Raw genomic sequence first — 16098 nt, forward strand, 5'->3', positions numbered from 1 at the left:
ACTGAATAACTTGCCAAGCCTGAGTGTACATGCAGAAAATAAAATTGATTTATTGGCCGTGTACGCCTGACTCCTTCGTAGGTGGTGATGTATCTCTCTATAAGCTAGTGTGTATTGAATCAGTTTCCTGTTGACCTTTACGTCACAGAAAAACAAAATGGCCAAAATCTTTGCTCAAACCATGTGTAGAGCCAGCCCTGTTTTCTGGCTAAAAACAAAATTCTCAGGATGTTACTCTGTTTGACAAGGGTAAAATTATTGGCCTGCGAACAAGCAAACAACACAACCAAGAAGATTGCTGAAAGGCTGTACATACATACATACATACATACATACATACATACATACATACATACATACATACATACATACATACATACATACATACATACATACATACATATATGTATGGGGCCACACGGTGGTGTAGTGGTTAGCACTCTCGCCTTGCAACGAGAAGACCCGGGTTCGCGCCCCAGTTGGAACAAGGGCCTTTCTGCATGGAGTTTGCATGTTCTCCCCGTTTGTGCGTGGGTTCTCTCTGGGTTCTCTGGCTTCCTCCCACAGTCCAAAAACATGCAATGTGGGGAATAGGTAAATTGGACACTCTAAATTGACCGTAGGAGTGAGTGTGAGAGTGAATGGTTGTTTGTCTCTATCTGTGTGTGGCCCTGCGATGGACTGGCGAACTGTCCAGGGCAGGGGTCACCAACCTTTTTGAGACCGAGAGCTACCTGAAGGGTAGAGAATAATATGGAGGGCTACCATATTCATTTTTATTATTTTGTGCAATTTACCATTTAAATGATGTATATTATGCATTCAATTGCATACACATTAATTCCAGTGCTTACTCCTAATGATTATCACAGTTTGTATAAACAATATCAAGGACATTTTACTCAGTGATCATATGGATACATGCAAGTGAGGTGAAGTGAAATGTGCCCACGGGCACCTCGTTGGCTGCTTGCGGGCTACCAGGTGCCCGAGGGCACCACGTTGGTGACCACTGGTCCAGGGTGTACCCCGCCTATCGCCCGATGTAGCTGAGATTGGCACGGCACCCCCCGCGACCCTCTGGTTGAGGATAAAGCGGTAGATGATGACTGACTGACTGACTGACATATATATGTATGGTTGCAAAGAGACTTTCCATGGAAACTTTAGTTTGGGAATTTTTTAAATATTCCAAATTGGAAACTTTCCACAGGGAATTATGGGAACTAATGGGAATTAACTGGAAATTTACCAGTTAAAAGTTAAAAGTTGAAAGTAGGGAACATAAATATAGTTCAATCAGATTTGAATACAGTTGAGTATAATATGCTATTCCTCAATCACAGGGACATGGCAAACTACTTACTGCAGGGCCATTGAGGCCACTACATGCACTGTGCATTCCTCCATCACATGCACAATGACTTCCAGAATTCTAAATATTCTAATTCTAATACTAAAGCATTTTTTTCTGACCCCACAGAACACAGATACAGACTATTGAAGCCACACATTTGAGCCAAAGAACACCATAAAGCTAGAAATGGTTTAATGTCTGAAATTCAAATTCAGTTGCAGTTTACAGTTACTTACACATGTGTGTGTGTAAAGGTTGTAGCACATCATGTGACAGTGACTCTGTTTGCATCACATTAAAAGTTTTATGTTTGATATTTGATATTATTATATCAGAAGGGGCCACCACCCACACTCTGATGTCATCACCCCTGTGTGTTTATGTAGTTGAAGTGTATAAGAGAAGCTGACTTGTTACCAGAGTGTGAGTGGGGGTGTGTGTGTCAGTGTGTCATCATGTTACACTCAGTGGTCAGTGTTGTTGTTGTCACTGATCTAATCTCAGATTGATATATTATTGTTGATGTTTGTCACTGATTAATAACGTAACATTTGAACAGTTGAAACAAAGGCACGTATTGGCAACTGATCGTATCTGATGAATTTTATTGATAATGAGTTTGTTTCATGATCATTTTTTCTAAACAGTCTCTGGAGCTGAGGCAGATTTTATTTTCTTGTTGGTCTTTGAAGGGAAAGTCTGACCTCTTGAAGTTTTCTGATGATGTGCATCTGTAACTAATGATTATTTGCTTTAGTGACTGATCTATCAATTGGTTTCTGGAATTATTGATTAGTTATTCGGTTCATAAAACGATAACCATTGATTCCCATTGTCCTTGAGCAAATCAAAGATTTATGGTTTACTGCTATAGAGAAGCAAACAAAATCTATAATTATTTTACATTCACAGAAACACTTTAACCGATTCATCCGTTATGTAAGTATAGTTGTTCCAGTCTCACTGTGGATAGTTGATGTGGATGACCTGTCTTTCCTGTCTTAGGTCTTTTTGAACGTCATGTGACCTCTGACCTCTCATCATGATGAATAACTCAGAGCTTGTTCTTCAGCTGCATGGCCTCAATGACTCTCTTGCCAACCGCCACATGTACTTTGTGCTTAGTCTGACCGTGTACATGTTCACCATCTTTGTGAACGTGATTCTCATCGCCACTGTGTGCATGGAGAAGATGCTACATGAGCCCATCTACATTTTTCTGTGTAACCTATGTTTCAATGGGATTTGTGGTGCATCCAGCTTCTACCCAAAGCTGTTGCAGGACCTTCTCGCCGACTCGCACATAATCACGTACACGGGCTGCCTCACGCAGATATTTGCCGTGTACTGTTACGTCTTCTGTGAGTTCACCAGCCTCACCGTCATGGCGTACGACCGCTACGTGGCCATCTGCAGGCCACTGCAGTACCACATACTCATGACGCCACAGAGGGTAGCACAGATGCTGCTGCTCACGTGGTGCTTCTCGATGCTGGAGACTGTGGTTGGGGTGATACTGACCGCCAGGCTGCCTCTCTGTGGACAACACGTGCGCAAACTCTACTGCACCAACTGGGAGGTGGTGAAGCTGTCGTGCAATGCGGACATCGCCATCAACAACGTGTACGGCTTTGTGCTCATGTTCTCACACCTGTTGCAGACCATACTCATCCTGCTCTCTTACATGCACTTGGTCCGCGCGTCGCTGCGCTCACACTCGGACCGCAGGAAGTTTATGCAGACTTGTCTGCCCCACCTCATCACGCTGCTCATCTTCACATTGTCACTAATGTTTGACAACCTGTACTCGCGCTACGGCAGCGTTCATGAGCTGATGCTGCGGAACCTGATGTCTGCAGAGTTCCTGGTGGTCCCACCGCTTGTCAACCCCATCATTTATGGTATCAACTTGCAGCACATCCGCTCCGGGATCCTGCACAACCTAGGCCTCAGACCGAAGGCCTTGCTAACACACACCTGAGCAGAGTCACACCACAGTCAGAGAGGAATTAAAACATTCAGCAGCCTCCACTCTGAATACTTTATGTAGAAATTATGTCAATAGATGAAAGAGCAGGAACAAATAATAATCAGGAATAACAAACCAATTTGACTTTTTAAGAAACTGCTTAATCTGATCTATTTTGACAACAGACATTTTATATAAAAAGTTGTTATTCGAGGATAAACTTTTGTTTGTGGGATATATCTGGTTGTCCAGATCTTTAATTTCAGCAGTTTAATAATGTGATATTCTGAACAAGTTTAATACCTGCTTTAATCTTCTGGTGTTAAAATGTGAATAATTACTCCTGGATTCTGTTTTTTACTGTGGTTTCTCTAAAAAGAAGTACAGTTAAATACTGTGAACAATTCTCTGTTCCAAATGTTATACCATGATAGAATAAACTTAGCTCTCTTCCTCTAAATATCCTCTATTCCTCCTCCTATTATGTCAAGGAAGTGACTTTCAAAATCATCCATTAATTGTATCCCTCACTGGTTTTTTTTATGCTGACATTTTATGTGGACACTCATGTGATTCCTATCAGACCTAGATTGTGATGTTTGCTTTTGTCCCCTTTGATAAAAAACAAAACAAAGCAATACTTCATAATTAACGTGGCTGTTATTCAACAAACCACATGTTCAAAAATCCAAATATAGTAACGATAAATCATTAGCTTTTATTGAAACTTAATTGTAATGAAGTAATTCGACACCCCCAAAATAGAAAAGTGATCCGAACCCTTGTGCTGTACATTTTTATGATTATTATTAGTCTATGATCGTATATATTTGGTTTGTTTTTACTTCAATTACTAATTAAATAATAAACAGTGTGACTCTACATCATGAATGAGAAAAACATTTTTATTTTCACTCAGTTTTACACAAACACACATAACCATTTTTTATATTGGCATATACATATCAATACTCTTAATTTAATTTCACCAGGTCACATTGAGATTAAAATCTATTTTTTAACAAATTTAGTCTGTGCACATATTTTTCATTGCCCATTAAGTTTAGTGGAAATGTTTGAAATCAAGTAAATCAATCTTTTTGTCATGCATTAAATATTCCTTTTTAAATTCATGCATGAACTGTACAGACCTGAAGCATCAAAGTGACATTCATGTCAATAAAGCCTAGTCAAACTGACAGACTTTGTCCGTTTTTGTTGATAAAGATGAAATTGAACGACAGATGTTGTGAAACTAAAGAGAACAATCATTAAACACTTTGAAAAACATACAAACGCGTTTCAAAGTTTGACTTTGGTTTATTTTGACTTTTGAGCAGCCCTCTGGTCTGTTTATATCACCTGTTTATATATGGATTACATCATCAAAAGGTAACCATGGTGACAGCAGTGTAAACGCCACAGAGCTTTTTCAGCAACTTTCACAAAAGTAACGGAGTGTGTGTGTGCGCGTGCGTGTGTGCATAGTGCCAACATCACAAAACTATTGTCTGAAATCATTACCAGCAGCTCGTCGTCTGTGCAACATAATTATCAAAAATAAATCACATCTATTTGGAAACACCCCTTTAACGCCATGTATGGAGGAACATACAAGTTTTAATGAGAACTTTAGGGGAGATGCTTCAAGTAATGAAGAATCATCATCTCGTGAGAGGCCAAGTGAGGACAACAAACACGAAATCAAAATAAACATCTCCACAGGATCAACTACTGGAAGAAACAATTTGTAGAATTAAAGGGATAGTAGCGATTGTTTTATTTTATGTTATTGTAGTTGTATGAGGTACTGACACACTGTGAGTGTTAACTGTAACTAAAACCAGCGTGAGACATAGGAAAAAAAATGATTTTAGCCACTTTGTTGTTGGTCCACTATTGCCTCCATCAGTAAGGTCAAATGTATTATTTTGAAACTTTGGTTTTTGAAATCCTTTACTTGGATTAACCTCGCACCTGACATAAATTCTCCGAACAAGGCAACAGTAGACCTGCTAAAACCATGTATTTTCTCTGTGGAATTTGATGTAGGAAAGTGAAGAGTTTACGAAAACTTCTCATCAGCAAGGAAAAACAGTTAACATTAAATCTACTTCAGATATCATATTACTTGACATAGATGTTACAATGTGAACCTTTTGAAGTGTCTAAATTCTGTTTTTCCTTGTTTCCCCTTGTTCTTCCATACAAAGCCGCCACAGAAGGTGACATCAAGTTTAAGCAGTTTAACTTTCCTTCAGGCACTTCTGTCACAACATCTGTTCTTTGCCCATGCTTAGTTCTTCAGTCCATCATGAATGTTACTGACACCACAGAGAGGAGAAGCTGCTACTCTGATTTGTCTACAAACACAACAGGATATGACATTACAGGACAGACCAGGTACGCATAGGCAGGGTTTAGACGAAGCAGCGAGTTAGGTTGTTTTTCTCTGGTTCCAGGAAGTCGTCAAGCAGAGCGTCCGTCACTTTCTTGAGCTCCTCCTCCAGACTGGACACGTCACTGCAACACAGACGATTATACACCGATTATGCCACGGCACAAACACAACTAGCAAAAGAAACTCCTTTAGTATTAGTTTGAGTCAGCTGACCGTTTTCCAGGTGCAGCACAGAACTCGGAATAGTATTTGATCTTGGGTTCGGTGCCACTGGTCCTCAGCGTGGCCACAATGCCATTCTGCAGCGTGAAGGTGATCATGTGACTGCTCCTAGACACCGGGAACACCTCCCCAGGAAACACACACAAATGTCAAGGAAATAACAATTAATGAGGAAACAAGTCATAAAACTGCTCCCTGTTTGTTCCTTACAGATCTGAGGTCAGCCTTGCTGCTGTCATATCCAGTGGTTATGTCTCGCACATGGACAATCTGGACGCCGCCGCATGTCTTTGGGTATGACCCCTCACCATCAAAGTTCCTGATCCGGCTGAAGATCTTCTGGATGGTGGGCGGGTCCTTACAGATGACGTAAGAAGTTTTAGACAAATGGTAACCATACCTGCAGAAAGGAAGTTACATATAAGTGTTAAAATAAGAAAAGATGAAATCACAGGAAACTTCAAAATAAGCCCTGGACACATAAAAGCGGTATCGAGCCATCCTAATCACTCATGTTTGTCAATCTGGAATCTCAAAAAGAGAATACAGATCCGTGGAGCCCCCCCACGACCCTCACATGGAGGATAAAGCAACAGAAGATGAATGATGAGTGAGTGTTACATTCATAAATCTCGTAAGGGTTGAAAAGAGATGAAAAATTGATAAAAGGTCACTATTTTATACCGCAAACAATCTTATCGCAGTCGGATCATTTGTTGCGCTGCAAAAATAAATTATTATTACTATTATAACTTGATGTGTGATAAAAGAGTATCAGCCAGAATGAAAGGAAAGATATACAAGACAGTGGTGAGACCAGCGATGATGTATGGTCTAGAGATAGATAGTGGCACTGAGGAAAAGACAGGAAGCAGAGCTGGAGGTAGCAGAGATGAAGATGTTGAGGTTCTCTTTGGGAGTGACGAAGATGGATAGGATCAGGAATGAGTCAGTCAGAGGAACAGAATGAGATGGTTTGGTCATGTACAGAGGAGGGATAGTGAGTATATTGGTAGAAGGATGCTGGGGTTGGAACTGCCAGGCAGGAGGTCTAGAGGAAGACCAAAAAGAAGGTTTATGGATGTAGTGAAAGAGGACATGAAGTCAGTTGGTGTGAGAGATACAAAGAACAGAGTGAGATGGTGGAGGTTGATTCGCTGTGGCGACCCCTGAAGGGAGCAGCCAAAAGGAAAAGAAGAAGAGGATTACTATTATAACTTGCATAACAATTTGTATCCTTTGTGTTGTGTAATTAAACGTTTGTGATGGGGCGGCTGCCACTGAGATACTCCCAGGTCACTCAGTTAGGCAACTTCAAGAATGGAACTCTGCTGCCTCCCAGTGGGTGTGAGCTGTAAATTAAATCAATCCATCCATCATTTTATACCACAAGAATCTCAGTTGACATAGGGCAATAGGCGGGGTACACTCTGCACAGATTGCATTTTAAATCACACTGAACTGGATTGAAGTGGAAAAAACCCCAACAACTCTTATATTTATATTTAAATAATAATAAATACTACAATAATATGATACTGTCATGGAGATGAAGATGAAATGCAAGAAATACTGTGTAATCCCACTATTCATCAATAACTAAGAATGATCGGGATGCAATGGTATTTTCAATTTAAAGATATCACAAGAACAAAACTAGGTCTGGGAAAAAAGTAGTTTTGAACCACAGGGACCATCATTCTATGATTGCCCATCCATTTTATTCTGCTTGTTGCTGCCTCTACTGGTGGTAGTTATAGTATGGTGAAAATGGAGGAGTGTTCGTGTAACAGTGTTAGTGATGAAAAACAGAATGGAGAAACCGTTCCCATGAAAGCGTTCCCATCTCCTAGCGTTATGAAATGAGAAAAGAGAAAATACTGTACATGGCCTGTGGCCATTTTCTGTTAAGGACAACAAAGGATTCATAAGATTAGTAGACACGCTGGAGCTGAAGTATAAAATCCTGTCACAGACATACAGGACATTAGTCGAACACTATTACCGCCTCTACAAAGAGACAAAAGCTAAAGTTACACAGAGCATCTCACTCACCATCGATTGGTGGACTTTACAAGCTACTCATACTGTGAATACTATCACAATATTGCACCATGGTATTACAGTATTGTGAGATTTTGACATAATTACATCCCCATTATATTTGTTTTGTCTGATTTAAATCTCATGTGGGCGTTTGTTGTCATGTTTGTGTTCATGAACGTACGTCTGGTAGATGTTGTCGAGCTGCTTCGTCAGACTAAGGCTCCGGTTGTGGAGGTAGGACGCCATTTCAGCCACAACCACCGCCGTACTGATGCCGTCTTTATCGGGGGCCATACCACCACACAGGAAACCTGACGTCACAGAATCAGAGCCCCACTTCATGTTATGGGTTAAATAACAACGAAAGAAACAGCCAATCAGCTCACAAATAGTAAACAGAAGAAATGGGTTCAATTACCAATTGACTCCTCAAAGGAAAAGATGACTGTGTTTCCTGTTTTGGCGAGTTCATGAATCCTGTTGCCGATATATTTAAACCCTGGAAGTGTTTCCTGTTAAAAAAAATACACAGAGATTGTCATCAACATCAAAATCTGTCGTTAGCACCAGAAATGGGCATTATAAGGATTTTAACAATAGTATAGTCTGTTGGTGAGAATGTCTGAATGCAGAGGTATCTGGTGAAGAACAGTGGGGAGAGGTAGAGTGTCAATGAGGAATTATGAGTAACTACAAAAACACGTGACATGTCAGCAGTTTTTTCTCCCCATCATGTTCCCTGTTTGGGCAGACTTCTGTGGCTGCTGCTTTACTGTCTAGAGAAATATTGCTGACGTTGTGTTTCTTGTGCAGCTGTGTTGCTGGATCATTGTCGCACAACAAACACAACCAATGTCTACTCTTCTACTGGAGCTAATGCTAAGCTAATTAGGTTCATAGATAAGTGTGAAGTGCAAAGAACTTTAGCGGTAAAAGGTCATCAATAAGTCATCAAGAGGAATCAGTATTTGAATAACGTTTTTGAATGATCCAGAGTCTCATCACGTTCTTGCCCATGTTCATTGATTACATGTTGCCTCACCTCGAAGTGGAACCCCTCGATGAGCGCAAAGGCCTGCAGAATCTTTGAGGAAACCGTGGTGGCCAACATGTAGACCCTCTGAGAGTCTGCTGGATCTGGATGGTTCTCCTTCCAGTTAAAGAACATCCACCACCCGAGCAGAGCTGCCAGCTCATTACCTGTGAACACCTTCCATCTGCACCTGTAACACAGAGATGCAGAGGTGAGCACATCTGGTGGTGACTCTGTCTCTGATGGGTCTTTGAGGAAACTTCAGTTACCCATCAGACTTCTCTGCTACAGCCAGACGGTCGGCATCAGGATCTGTGGCCAGAACAATGCGAGCATTTTCTTTCTCTGCCAAGAGAAGAGAAAGTTCCTGAAACACAGAAAGAGTAAAAAGTTAAAACAAAACACAGAGAATAAAATAAAATAAACTCTCAAGAAAATGCGGATCTGTTCCTCACCAGCACAGACTCTCCCTCTTCCGGGTTTGGACAGCGGACAGTTGGGAAATTGGGATCAGGGTCTTTCTGCTCAGGGACGGGGATTGGTGGAGCAAAGCCGAATGTCTGAAAGGCCTGCTGGATGAAATCGTGCCCGACACCATGGAACGACGAGTGGACAAACTTCAGTGGACAGCAGCTGTTCAGATCTCTGAGAAACAAGGGAAAAAATTGATTTACAATCTGTCAGCTCACCACTGAACAACAAAGAAAGACAGGTCAAGGGGTCTGGCTGCACACATCAGTAGTCTGGTTGAAGAGGTCTGGGGTGTATCTGTAGAAGCAAACGCTTCCTCTCACCTGTGGAAGCAGAGGGAGGCAAGCTCATCCATGTAAGAGCTGTTGATCAGGGTCAGGGGGTCAGTCCTCATAGAGCAGCGCTCTACCAGCTCCAAATCCCAACAGGAGGCGCACCAGGGCTCCAGCTGCTCCTCGATGCTCCGCAGGATCTCCTTGTCATGAGGCGAGGAGATCTGAGCGCCATTACACCAGTACACCTGCAGCGGGTGGTACAGAGCCAGAACTCAGCACAGACACTAGAAGGGAACCACTTCCTGTTTCATCTGATGGTCCTGTTGTTACATTTGGGGACGTCATCATTGTCTTGTTGTTACCTTATAGCCGTTGTCTTCTTTAGGATTATGAGATGCTGTGATCATAACTCCAGCTGCTGCACCAAGCTTCTTCACTGCGTATGGCTTAGAAGAAAAAAAAACACAGTTTGGTCACACTGACCATAGTGTGAGACAAGCAAGAAAGACAGGTGTAAGACACTTTCCTCACCACAAATGGTGTGGGGACAAATGTGGAGAAGAGATGGACGGGGATATCTCGGTTGAGGATCACCGCAGCCGTCAACTTAGCCAACCTGGAACAAATAAAAACATTATGATGAACCTGTGACTCCTCCCACTTACATCTTCCAGGACCACGTAGACGTCTGTCTTCTTCCTCACCTTTGACTGCTGCAGCCACTGCTCTCCTGTCCCCTGGTGTCAAAACCAACGACCACTCCTCGACTGCTGAGGTTGGCAAAGCACCTGGACAGGTATGAACACAGACCCTGAGCAGGGAACAGGAAGTTTAAGTCACGTTGACCAACAGCTGCTTTATGACCTCATCAATCACCTGATCAATACTATTTGACCTGTGTGGACTGGATGATGGTGAGGTCATTGATCCGGTTGAAGCCGGCTCCCATAGGTGCTCTGAGTCCAGCTGTGCCAAATGTCATCCTGCTGCTAAGTCTTGACCTCAGGTCATTGACCTGACCCGCTGCCACCAGAGACTCCACCTGAGCCCGAGTACAGCAGTTCTAAAGCAGAGAAATAACATCATGAGATCCAGTCAGATCCAGAACCATAAAAACAACCAAAACCTGATCTTCAGATCAGTATTACACACACACACACACATAAACACTGACCTAGTCAGGACCAGTAATCTAAAACCCTGGTCCTTAAGTGGTAGAAACTAATTTCTTAATTCCTGTTAAATTTAGGGCTAATATTTGAATTGTGGTTAGATTAAGGTTATGGTATTAGGCATTGTCTGGTTATGGTTTAAGTAAGGAATAACATTTTGGTTAGGCAGAGTCCTTAAAAGGATGGCTGCACAAACCTGTGTGTGTGTGTGTGTGTCTTTTCCAAGCTGCTGACATTTGAATGAAGGTCAGGAACCGTCAAGTCAGCTTTGACCTTTACAGTCACACAGCTCTCGGGTCAGGTGGCTGCCCCTGATGTGTGAGTGTGTGTAAAAATGTTACATTTAAAACAATAAACACTGTTTGATAAACAATAGTTTGTCAGCGCCACCATGTGGCCACTGGCATGTATTGTTGTTGTATTGGCTGTCATGACAACTGCAGCAGGTTAAAACATCCTCACCTGATCATGATCGTTTAATGGATTATATATTTGATCAAAAGGAGGTGGTTCTGCATTAAGGGGTAGTTCAGATTTATCAGAGTGTGGTTGTATGATACACCAATTGGAGCCAACTTCACTGCCAGTGGCCAGACCAGGAGTGGATGGTTCAGACTGACCTGAACTCATGTGGTCCCTCATGGTTTAAAACTCTGAATCAATGTTGCAGTCTGTGAACACACACACACACACACACTAACACGGACAGGTTTCATTCTCCAGGACTCACCTAGTTTGCATCTGTCTCTGGATGTAACGTTTTGCACACCTGCCTGAACCACAGTTACCTGGTGACATCACAGTCCCGGAGGCTAATGTAGAGAATCTGCTGAGTCATGCTGCCGTCAACCCACACAGCAGATTCTAGGAGCCTGCAGCTCCGCACTGCGGCCAGCAGACACACACATTTTTCTTACGTCACAGGTTAACGGTTCCTCACGCGACCACATACACACAACAAGGAAGGTGAACGGAGTGATTTTCTGTGCAGGTCACTTGTATAGTTAATTTCGGTTGAAACAGGGAAACAAAGTGTCAGCACATTTAAAAATTACTTGTTTTCAAAGCTGCTGCGCCATATGTTGTCACGCACCTATAACATATGCCCAGCCCCGTTAAACTGCTCAGAAAACGTCAGTTACCTGACGAACCGAGCTGCTAATGACTGTCATTAATCAGCCGAGTTCACTTCAAGACTCCAATCGTCCTTTAAATGCGTGCCTTTCGTCGGTTTAAACACGTGTTTTTTAACGAATGTAAAAATTACAGATGTTTCAGAGAGGTCTGGTGTGATGAACCCAGCTCGCAGTAGAGTATTTCCAGCAGCTCAATCGGACCTCCCCCTGCTTCCCCACAGATACTCACCTTGTCCCACTTTAACCATTGACGGACCGCCTTGTCCAGCTGCGGATCACCGGTGCTCTGGCTCATCGAGTTGGCGTTCAGGTCCCCATTAACTTCGTTATCGTCTCCCATTTTGTCGGAGTAAGTGCGGCTAGCTAATAGTAAGAGGAGCACGCCGGGGCCATTGGATTGTCGGGTGCTGCAGCTAACAGTCGGTGGACTGGACCGGTGGTTGACAGTGAGTGGATGAGACGGCCTTACGGTGCGGGTCTTCGGCTCCCGGTGCTGGACCGGATACACGCGTCCTCTTTGTTATAGCTGCCGGTGGTACCAGCCAGTTTCCTTACCTGAAGCTAACATTAACTAGTTATCTGATGTCGTATACGGTTAGATAAGCTAAGTCCGGTGAAAGTCTAGAATGTTCCACGGTAAAAAGTCAGACAGCAACATAAAGAACCGAACTTCAGAAACATCACTGGTAATGACCGACACAATCTCCCTACTTCTGGTGTGTCACCAAAATAAAAGCCCCTCACATTAATATGTATTCTGACAGTAAATTAAAGACACATTTCACGCAACATATATGTGATGATTCAATCGATGCCTTTCAGTAGAGCTCACGATTAAATTTAAAACATGCTTGTTCTCCAAAATAGATTTTGTTATTGAGCACAACCATTACTTGCGGGTATGTTCTGTTTTTGCTAAAGTCAGCATGTTTTTGGTGGCGCTCTAATGGATGAGTTTCCCTGTTAAAGGCAACACGTCATAATTACGAATAAACTATTTAATAAAACTATTTAATAAACTATATTATTTTATTTATTGAAAACAATGAATGGAACAAGTCGTTAAACCAATTACAGTCCATATGTACAATTTAAAAATAAGCTGAAATCCTCAAACCTGTAAAACATACCAGGAATAAAGTTAACACTTAAAGGGAAAGTTCAGGGGCTTGTTTATTATTGTTTTTTTTAAAAAAAAAGTGTGACTGTGAGATAAGTATGGTGGCTGACTGGGGCAAACGCACTGTAATGACCCAACACACATGCAGAACGAGAAAGAAGCTGCATATTCACAAACGAAAAAAATGCAATGTGAGAAACGTGCTGCAAAAGAAAAATTACCTGCAGAGAGGCGAAATACATGCATCAACAGAAACGTGCTGCAAAAACAAAATTATGCATTTTTCACAGATGATAAATTCTTGTAGCAGTGTTGTTAATCTCTACCAATCACTTTTTGCAGACCATTTGAGTAGTTTCCTTGTCTTTGCTACTATTTTCCGAGATTTGATTGTGTTTACAAAAAGCTGCCAAATTATTGGTCTTGCACGGTCACATGACAGCTTTACCACGTGGACAAATATCACTAGTCCAGAGCAAACTACTGTTGATTTAAAACACTGATCATAAAAACCGCGGGGTTACAGGAGTTGTTTGTTGTTTTCTTTTGTGCTTTTGAATCTCCATCGTTTGTGAATATGCAGCTCATTTCTCCTTCTGCATGTGATTTGTCTGCTGCAGACAAACTGCAGTTCCCTGTTAGAAAAGACTGCCTGAGCTAAAGGAATATAAGGAACATATACGTAAGGAACAAATACCTAAGATATCGTTGACTTTAGCTAATATAGATTTTATTAGGTAAGCCTTTTGTTAAGTGGCTAAAATCTTTTTCCTGGTGTCCCCAGTGGCAGACATTCTCTGTGTGTTTTATGCTGGTTCCAGACAATGGCAGACCACTAGATGCTGACTTCTTCCACCTGCGGAACATGTACTTCATACAACCACACTTCAAAAAACCCAAACTATCACTTTAAGATTCAGGCTTGATCAAGGAACAGAGTCCCATTGGGTCAGATAATCCTCCTGAATCCTCTGTCCTCTTCACTCAGCTGTGTGTTCCTCTGTCAGCTCACAGTTGAAATGTTGTCTGAAGGCATCCAGCAGGTGAGGGATAGTGTCCTCCACGCTGACATCTCTCTGCAGCTTGACACTCAGTGACGTCACACCTTTCCCTTCAATACCGCATGGAACAATGTGACTGAACCATGACATGTCAGTGTTACAGTTCAAAGCCAACCCATGAGATGTAATGTAGCGACCACAGTGGATTCCTGACAACCACCACAAAACAAAACTTGTTAAGTTTGAAAAATAGTCTCTGACACTTCAGTCACATACAAATTAGGTTAAAATTATTATTACATTTCCACAGATTTCCTATCTCTACAATGTTCATATTTACATTCCTTAACAAGCAAATATATACCATAATGGGAAAAAAAAGCTTTCAGTTTCTCTGCCCCCTCTGATTGGAATACCCTCCAAAATGAACTTAAATTGCAAGCTTTTATTTCACTGGGAGCTTTCCTCTCCATCTTAAAAGACAGACAACAGAACTCCATTGAACAGTGCCTATGTTCTTAAATTGTTACTGCAACCACAACTCCTGCACTTTATGTTTGTCTAGTTGTACTCTTGTATGTCGGTGTTTGTATTGTAGTTGCCTTCCTGTTTTTTATTTAACTATGATGTGTGCTGTTGCCTTTTTTGGCCAGGTCACCCATTGAAATCAAGAGATCTTGATTTCAATGGGTCTTTTATCTGGTTAAATAAAATAAAAAATAAATATATTTAGCACCATAGTTGTTTATATTAAAGTCAAATGAGCCTCTACCTCATGTAATTATTTACACAATGTCACCAAAAATGTCCCCATTTTTATGTCACTCGTTCTGTGACACTAATAAGGATTTGAGAAAATACATTTCTCTTTCACATGAAAGGGATTGTTCAGGTTTTTTAAAGAACCATTGTATGAGTTACTGACATTGCACACACTGATCGCAATAATTTCTCTCACTTGGTAATCATGTGCAACAAGACTCTCAGTTTGGACGTCTACCAGAGAGTAAAACTGTATTATCATACCAATGGCACAGATTTTCTGGTCTCCAACCCAAACTCCAGTGTGAGGTGATGTCGATGCCTCAATGCCAAACCGTCTGCAGACTGAGATGATGGTTTTCTCCAGCTCACAGACATACCAACGCACACTCTGAAAGACAGAACAGGAATTTAAAACCACTTTATTTCTGAAGTCATTAAACTTCAGTGCAGTTCTCAAACCTTTGTGAAATTACCCAGGTTCAGGACTGGGTAGCAGACCAGCTGTCCTGGCCCGTGGAAGGTAATGAGACCCCCTCGATTGGTCCGGTGGACATCAGCGCCCAGCAGTCGGAGGCGATCCAGCAGGGCAGCAGGGTAGGGTTTATGGCGGATCCCTGTGGTGTAGACTGGCAGGTGCTGACACAGCAGCAGAGCATTAGCTGGACTGGACCGGTGCCTGTCCACATAGACCTGCTGCAGTCGTAGAGCCTCCTGGTAGGGGACCACACCCAGGCGGACCACCTCCACCACTGGCCTGGCACCCTTCATTAAGGACTGGAACCAGAGTCTGACAAGAAACCTGGTTTAAACCAAACTGAACCACAATAATAAAAAAACACTGAATAAAACTATAGCTTGGAAGATCTATAGTGGACTCAGGCACTATGTGTAAATGTAAACAGACATACATTTAAAATATAATCTACAAAAGGTGTGTGAAAAAGAGTTAGACCACATTGACACTAATTGAAGGTAAAACCACTTTGGTTCAACTTCATATCGGTTTAAATCCGCTTACATAGAGCACTTTTACCTCTGTATGCACACTTGAATCTTTTCTACGCCGCCATTGTTTTTGCCCTTCTCTTTTTCCGCGATCAAACTAGTCTATTTCCGGTTTGTGTGAATCA

The 16098-nt window shown here is 41.9% G+C and overlaps 3 protein-coding genes across 3 annotated transcripts; 1 reads left to right on the top strand and 2 right to left on the bottom strand.

The window, feature by feature from the left end:
• Nucleotides 1–1804: 1804 nt before the first annotated feature.
• Nucleotides 1805–4168, top strand: LOC122760364 (olfactory receptor 6N1-like). Its single transcript, XM_044015489.1, has 2 exons — nucleotides 1805–1827; nucleotides 2363–4168. The coding sequence occupies exon 2, from the start codon at nucleotides 2400–2402 to the stop codon at nucleotides 3336–3338; it is 939 nt and encodes a 312-aa protein (XP_043871424.1). The 5' UTR covers nucleotides 1805–1827; nucleotides 2363–2399; the 3' UTR covers nucleotides 3339–4168.
• Nucleotides 4169–4213: 45 nt separating this feature from the next.
• pgm2l1 (phosphoglucomutase 2-like 1) lies at nucleotides 4214–13061 on the bottom strand. Its single transcript, XM_044015470.1, has 14 exons — nucleotides 12312–13061; nucleotides 10670–10837; nucleotides 10479–10585; nucleotides 10306–10390; nucleotides 10137–10220; nucleotides 9823–10019; nucleotides 9484–9673; nucleotides 9298–9395; nucleotides 9038–9218; nucleotides 8414–8507; nucleotides 8177–8306; nucleotides 6160–6349; nucleotides 5941–6074; nucleotides 4214–5849 (listed from the first exon to the last, which is right to left on the bottom strand). Exons 1-14 carry the CDS (start codon nucleotides 12420–12422, stop codon nucleotides 5747–5749), a joined length of 1872 nt encoding a protein of 623 aa, XP_043871405.1. The 5' UTR covers nucleotides 12423–13061; the 3' UTR covers nucleotides 4214–5746.
• A 176-nt stretch (nucleotides 13062–13237) lies between these two features.
• lipt2 (lipoyl(octanoyl) transferase 2) lies at nucleotides 13238–16088 on the bottom strand. Its single transcript, XM_044015473.1, has 4 exons — nucleotides 16002–16088; nucleotides 15428–15755; nucleotides 15230–15356; nucleotides 13238–14412 (listed from the first exon to the last, which is right to left on the bottom strand). Exons 2-4 carry the CDS (start codon nucleotides 15734–15736, stop codon nucleotides 14183–14185), a joined length of 666 nt encoding a protein of 221 aa, XP_043871408.1. The 5' UTR covers nucleotides 15737–15755; nucleotides 16002–16088; the 3' UTR covers nucleotides 13238–14182.
• Between the last annotated feature and the right edge of the window lie 10 nt (nucleotides 16089–16098).

The sequence above is a fragment of the Solea senegalensis genome, unplaced genomic scaffold, assembly GCF_019176455.1.
Source record: "Solea senegalensis isolate Sse05_10M unplaced genomic scaffold, IFAPA_SoseM_1 scf7180000013475, whole genome shotgun sequence".
NCBI classification, from domain to species: domain Eukaryota; kingdom Metazoa; phylum Chordata; class Actinopteri; order Pleuronectiformes; family Soleidae; genus Solea; species Solea senegalensis.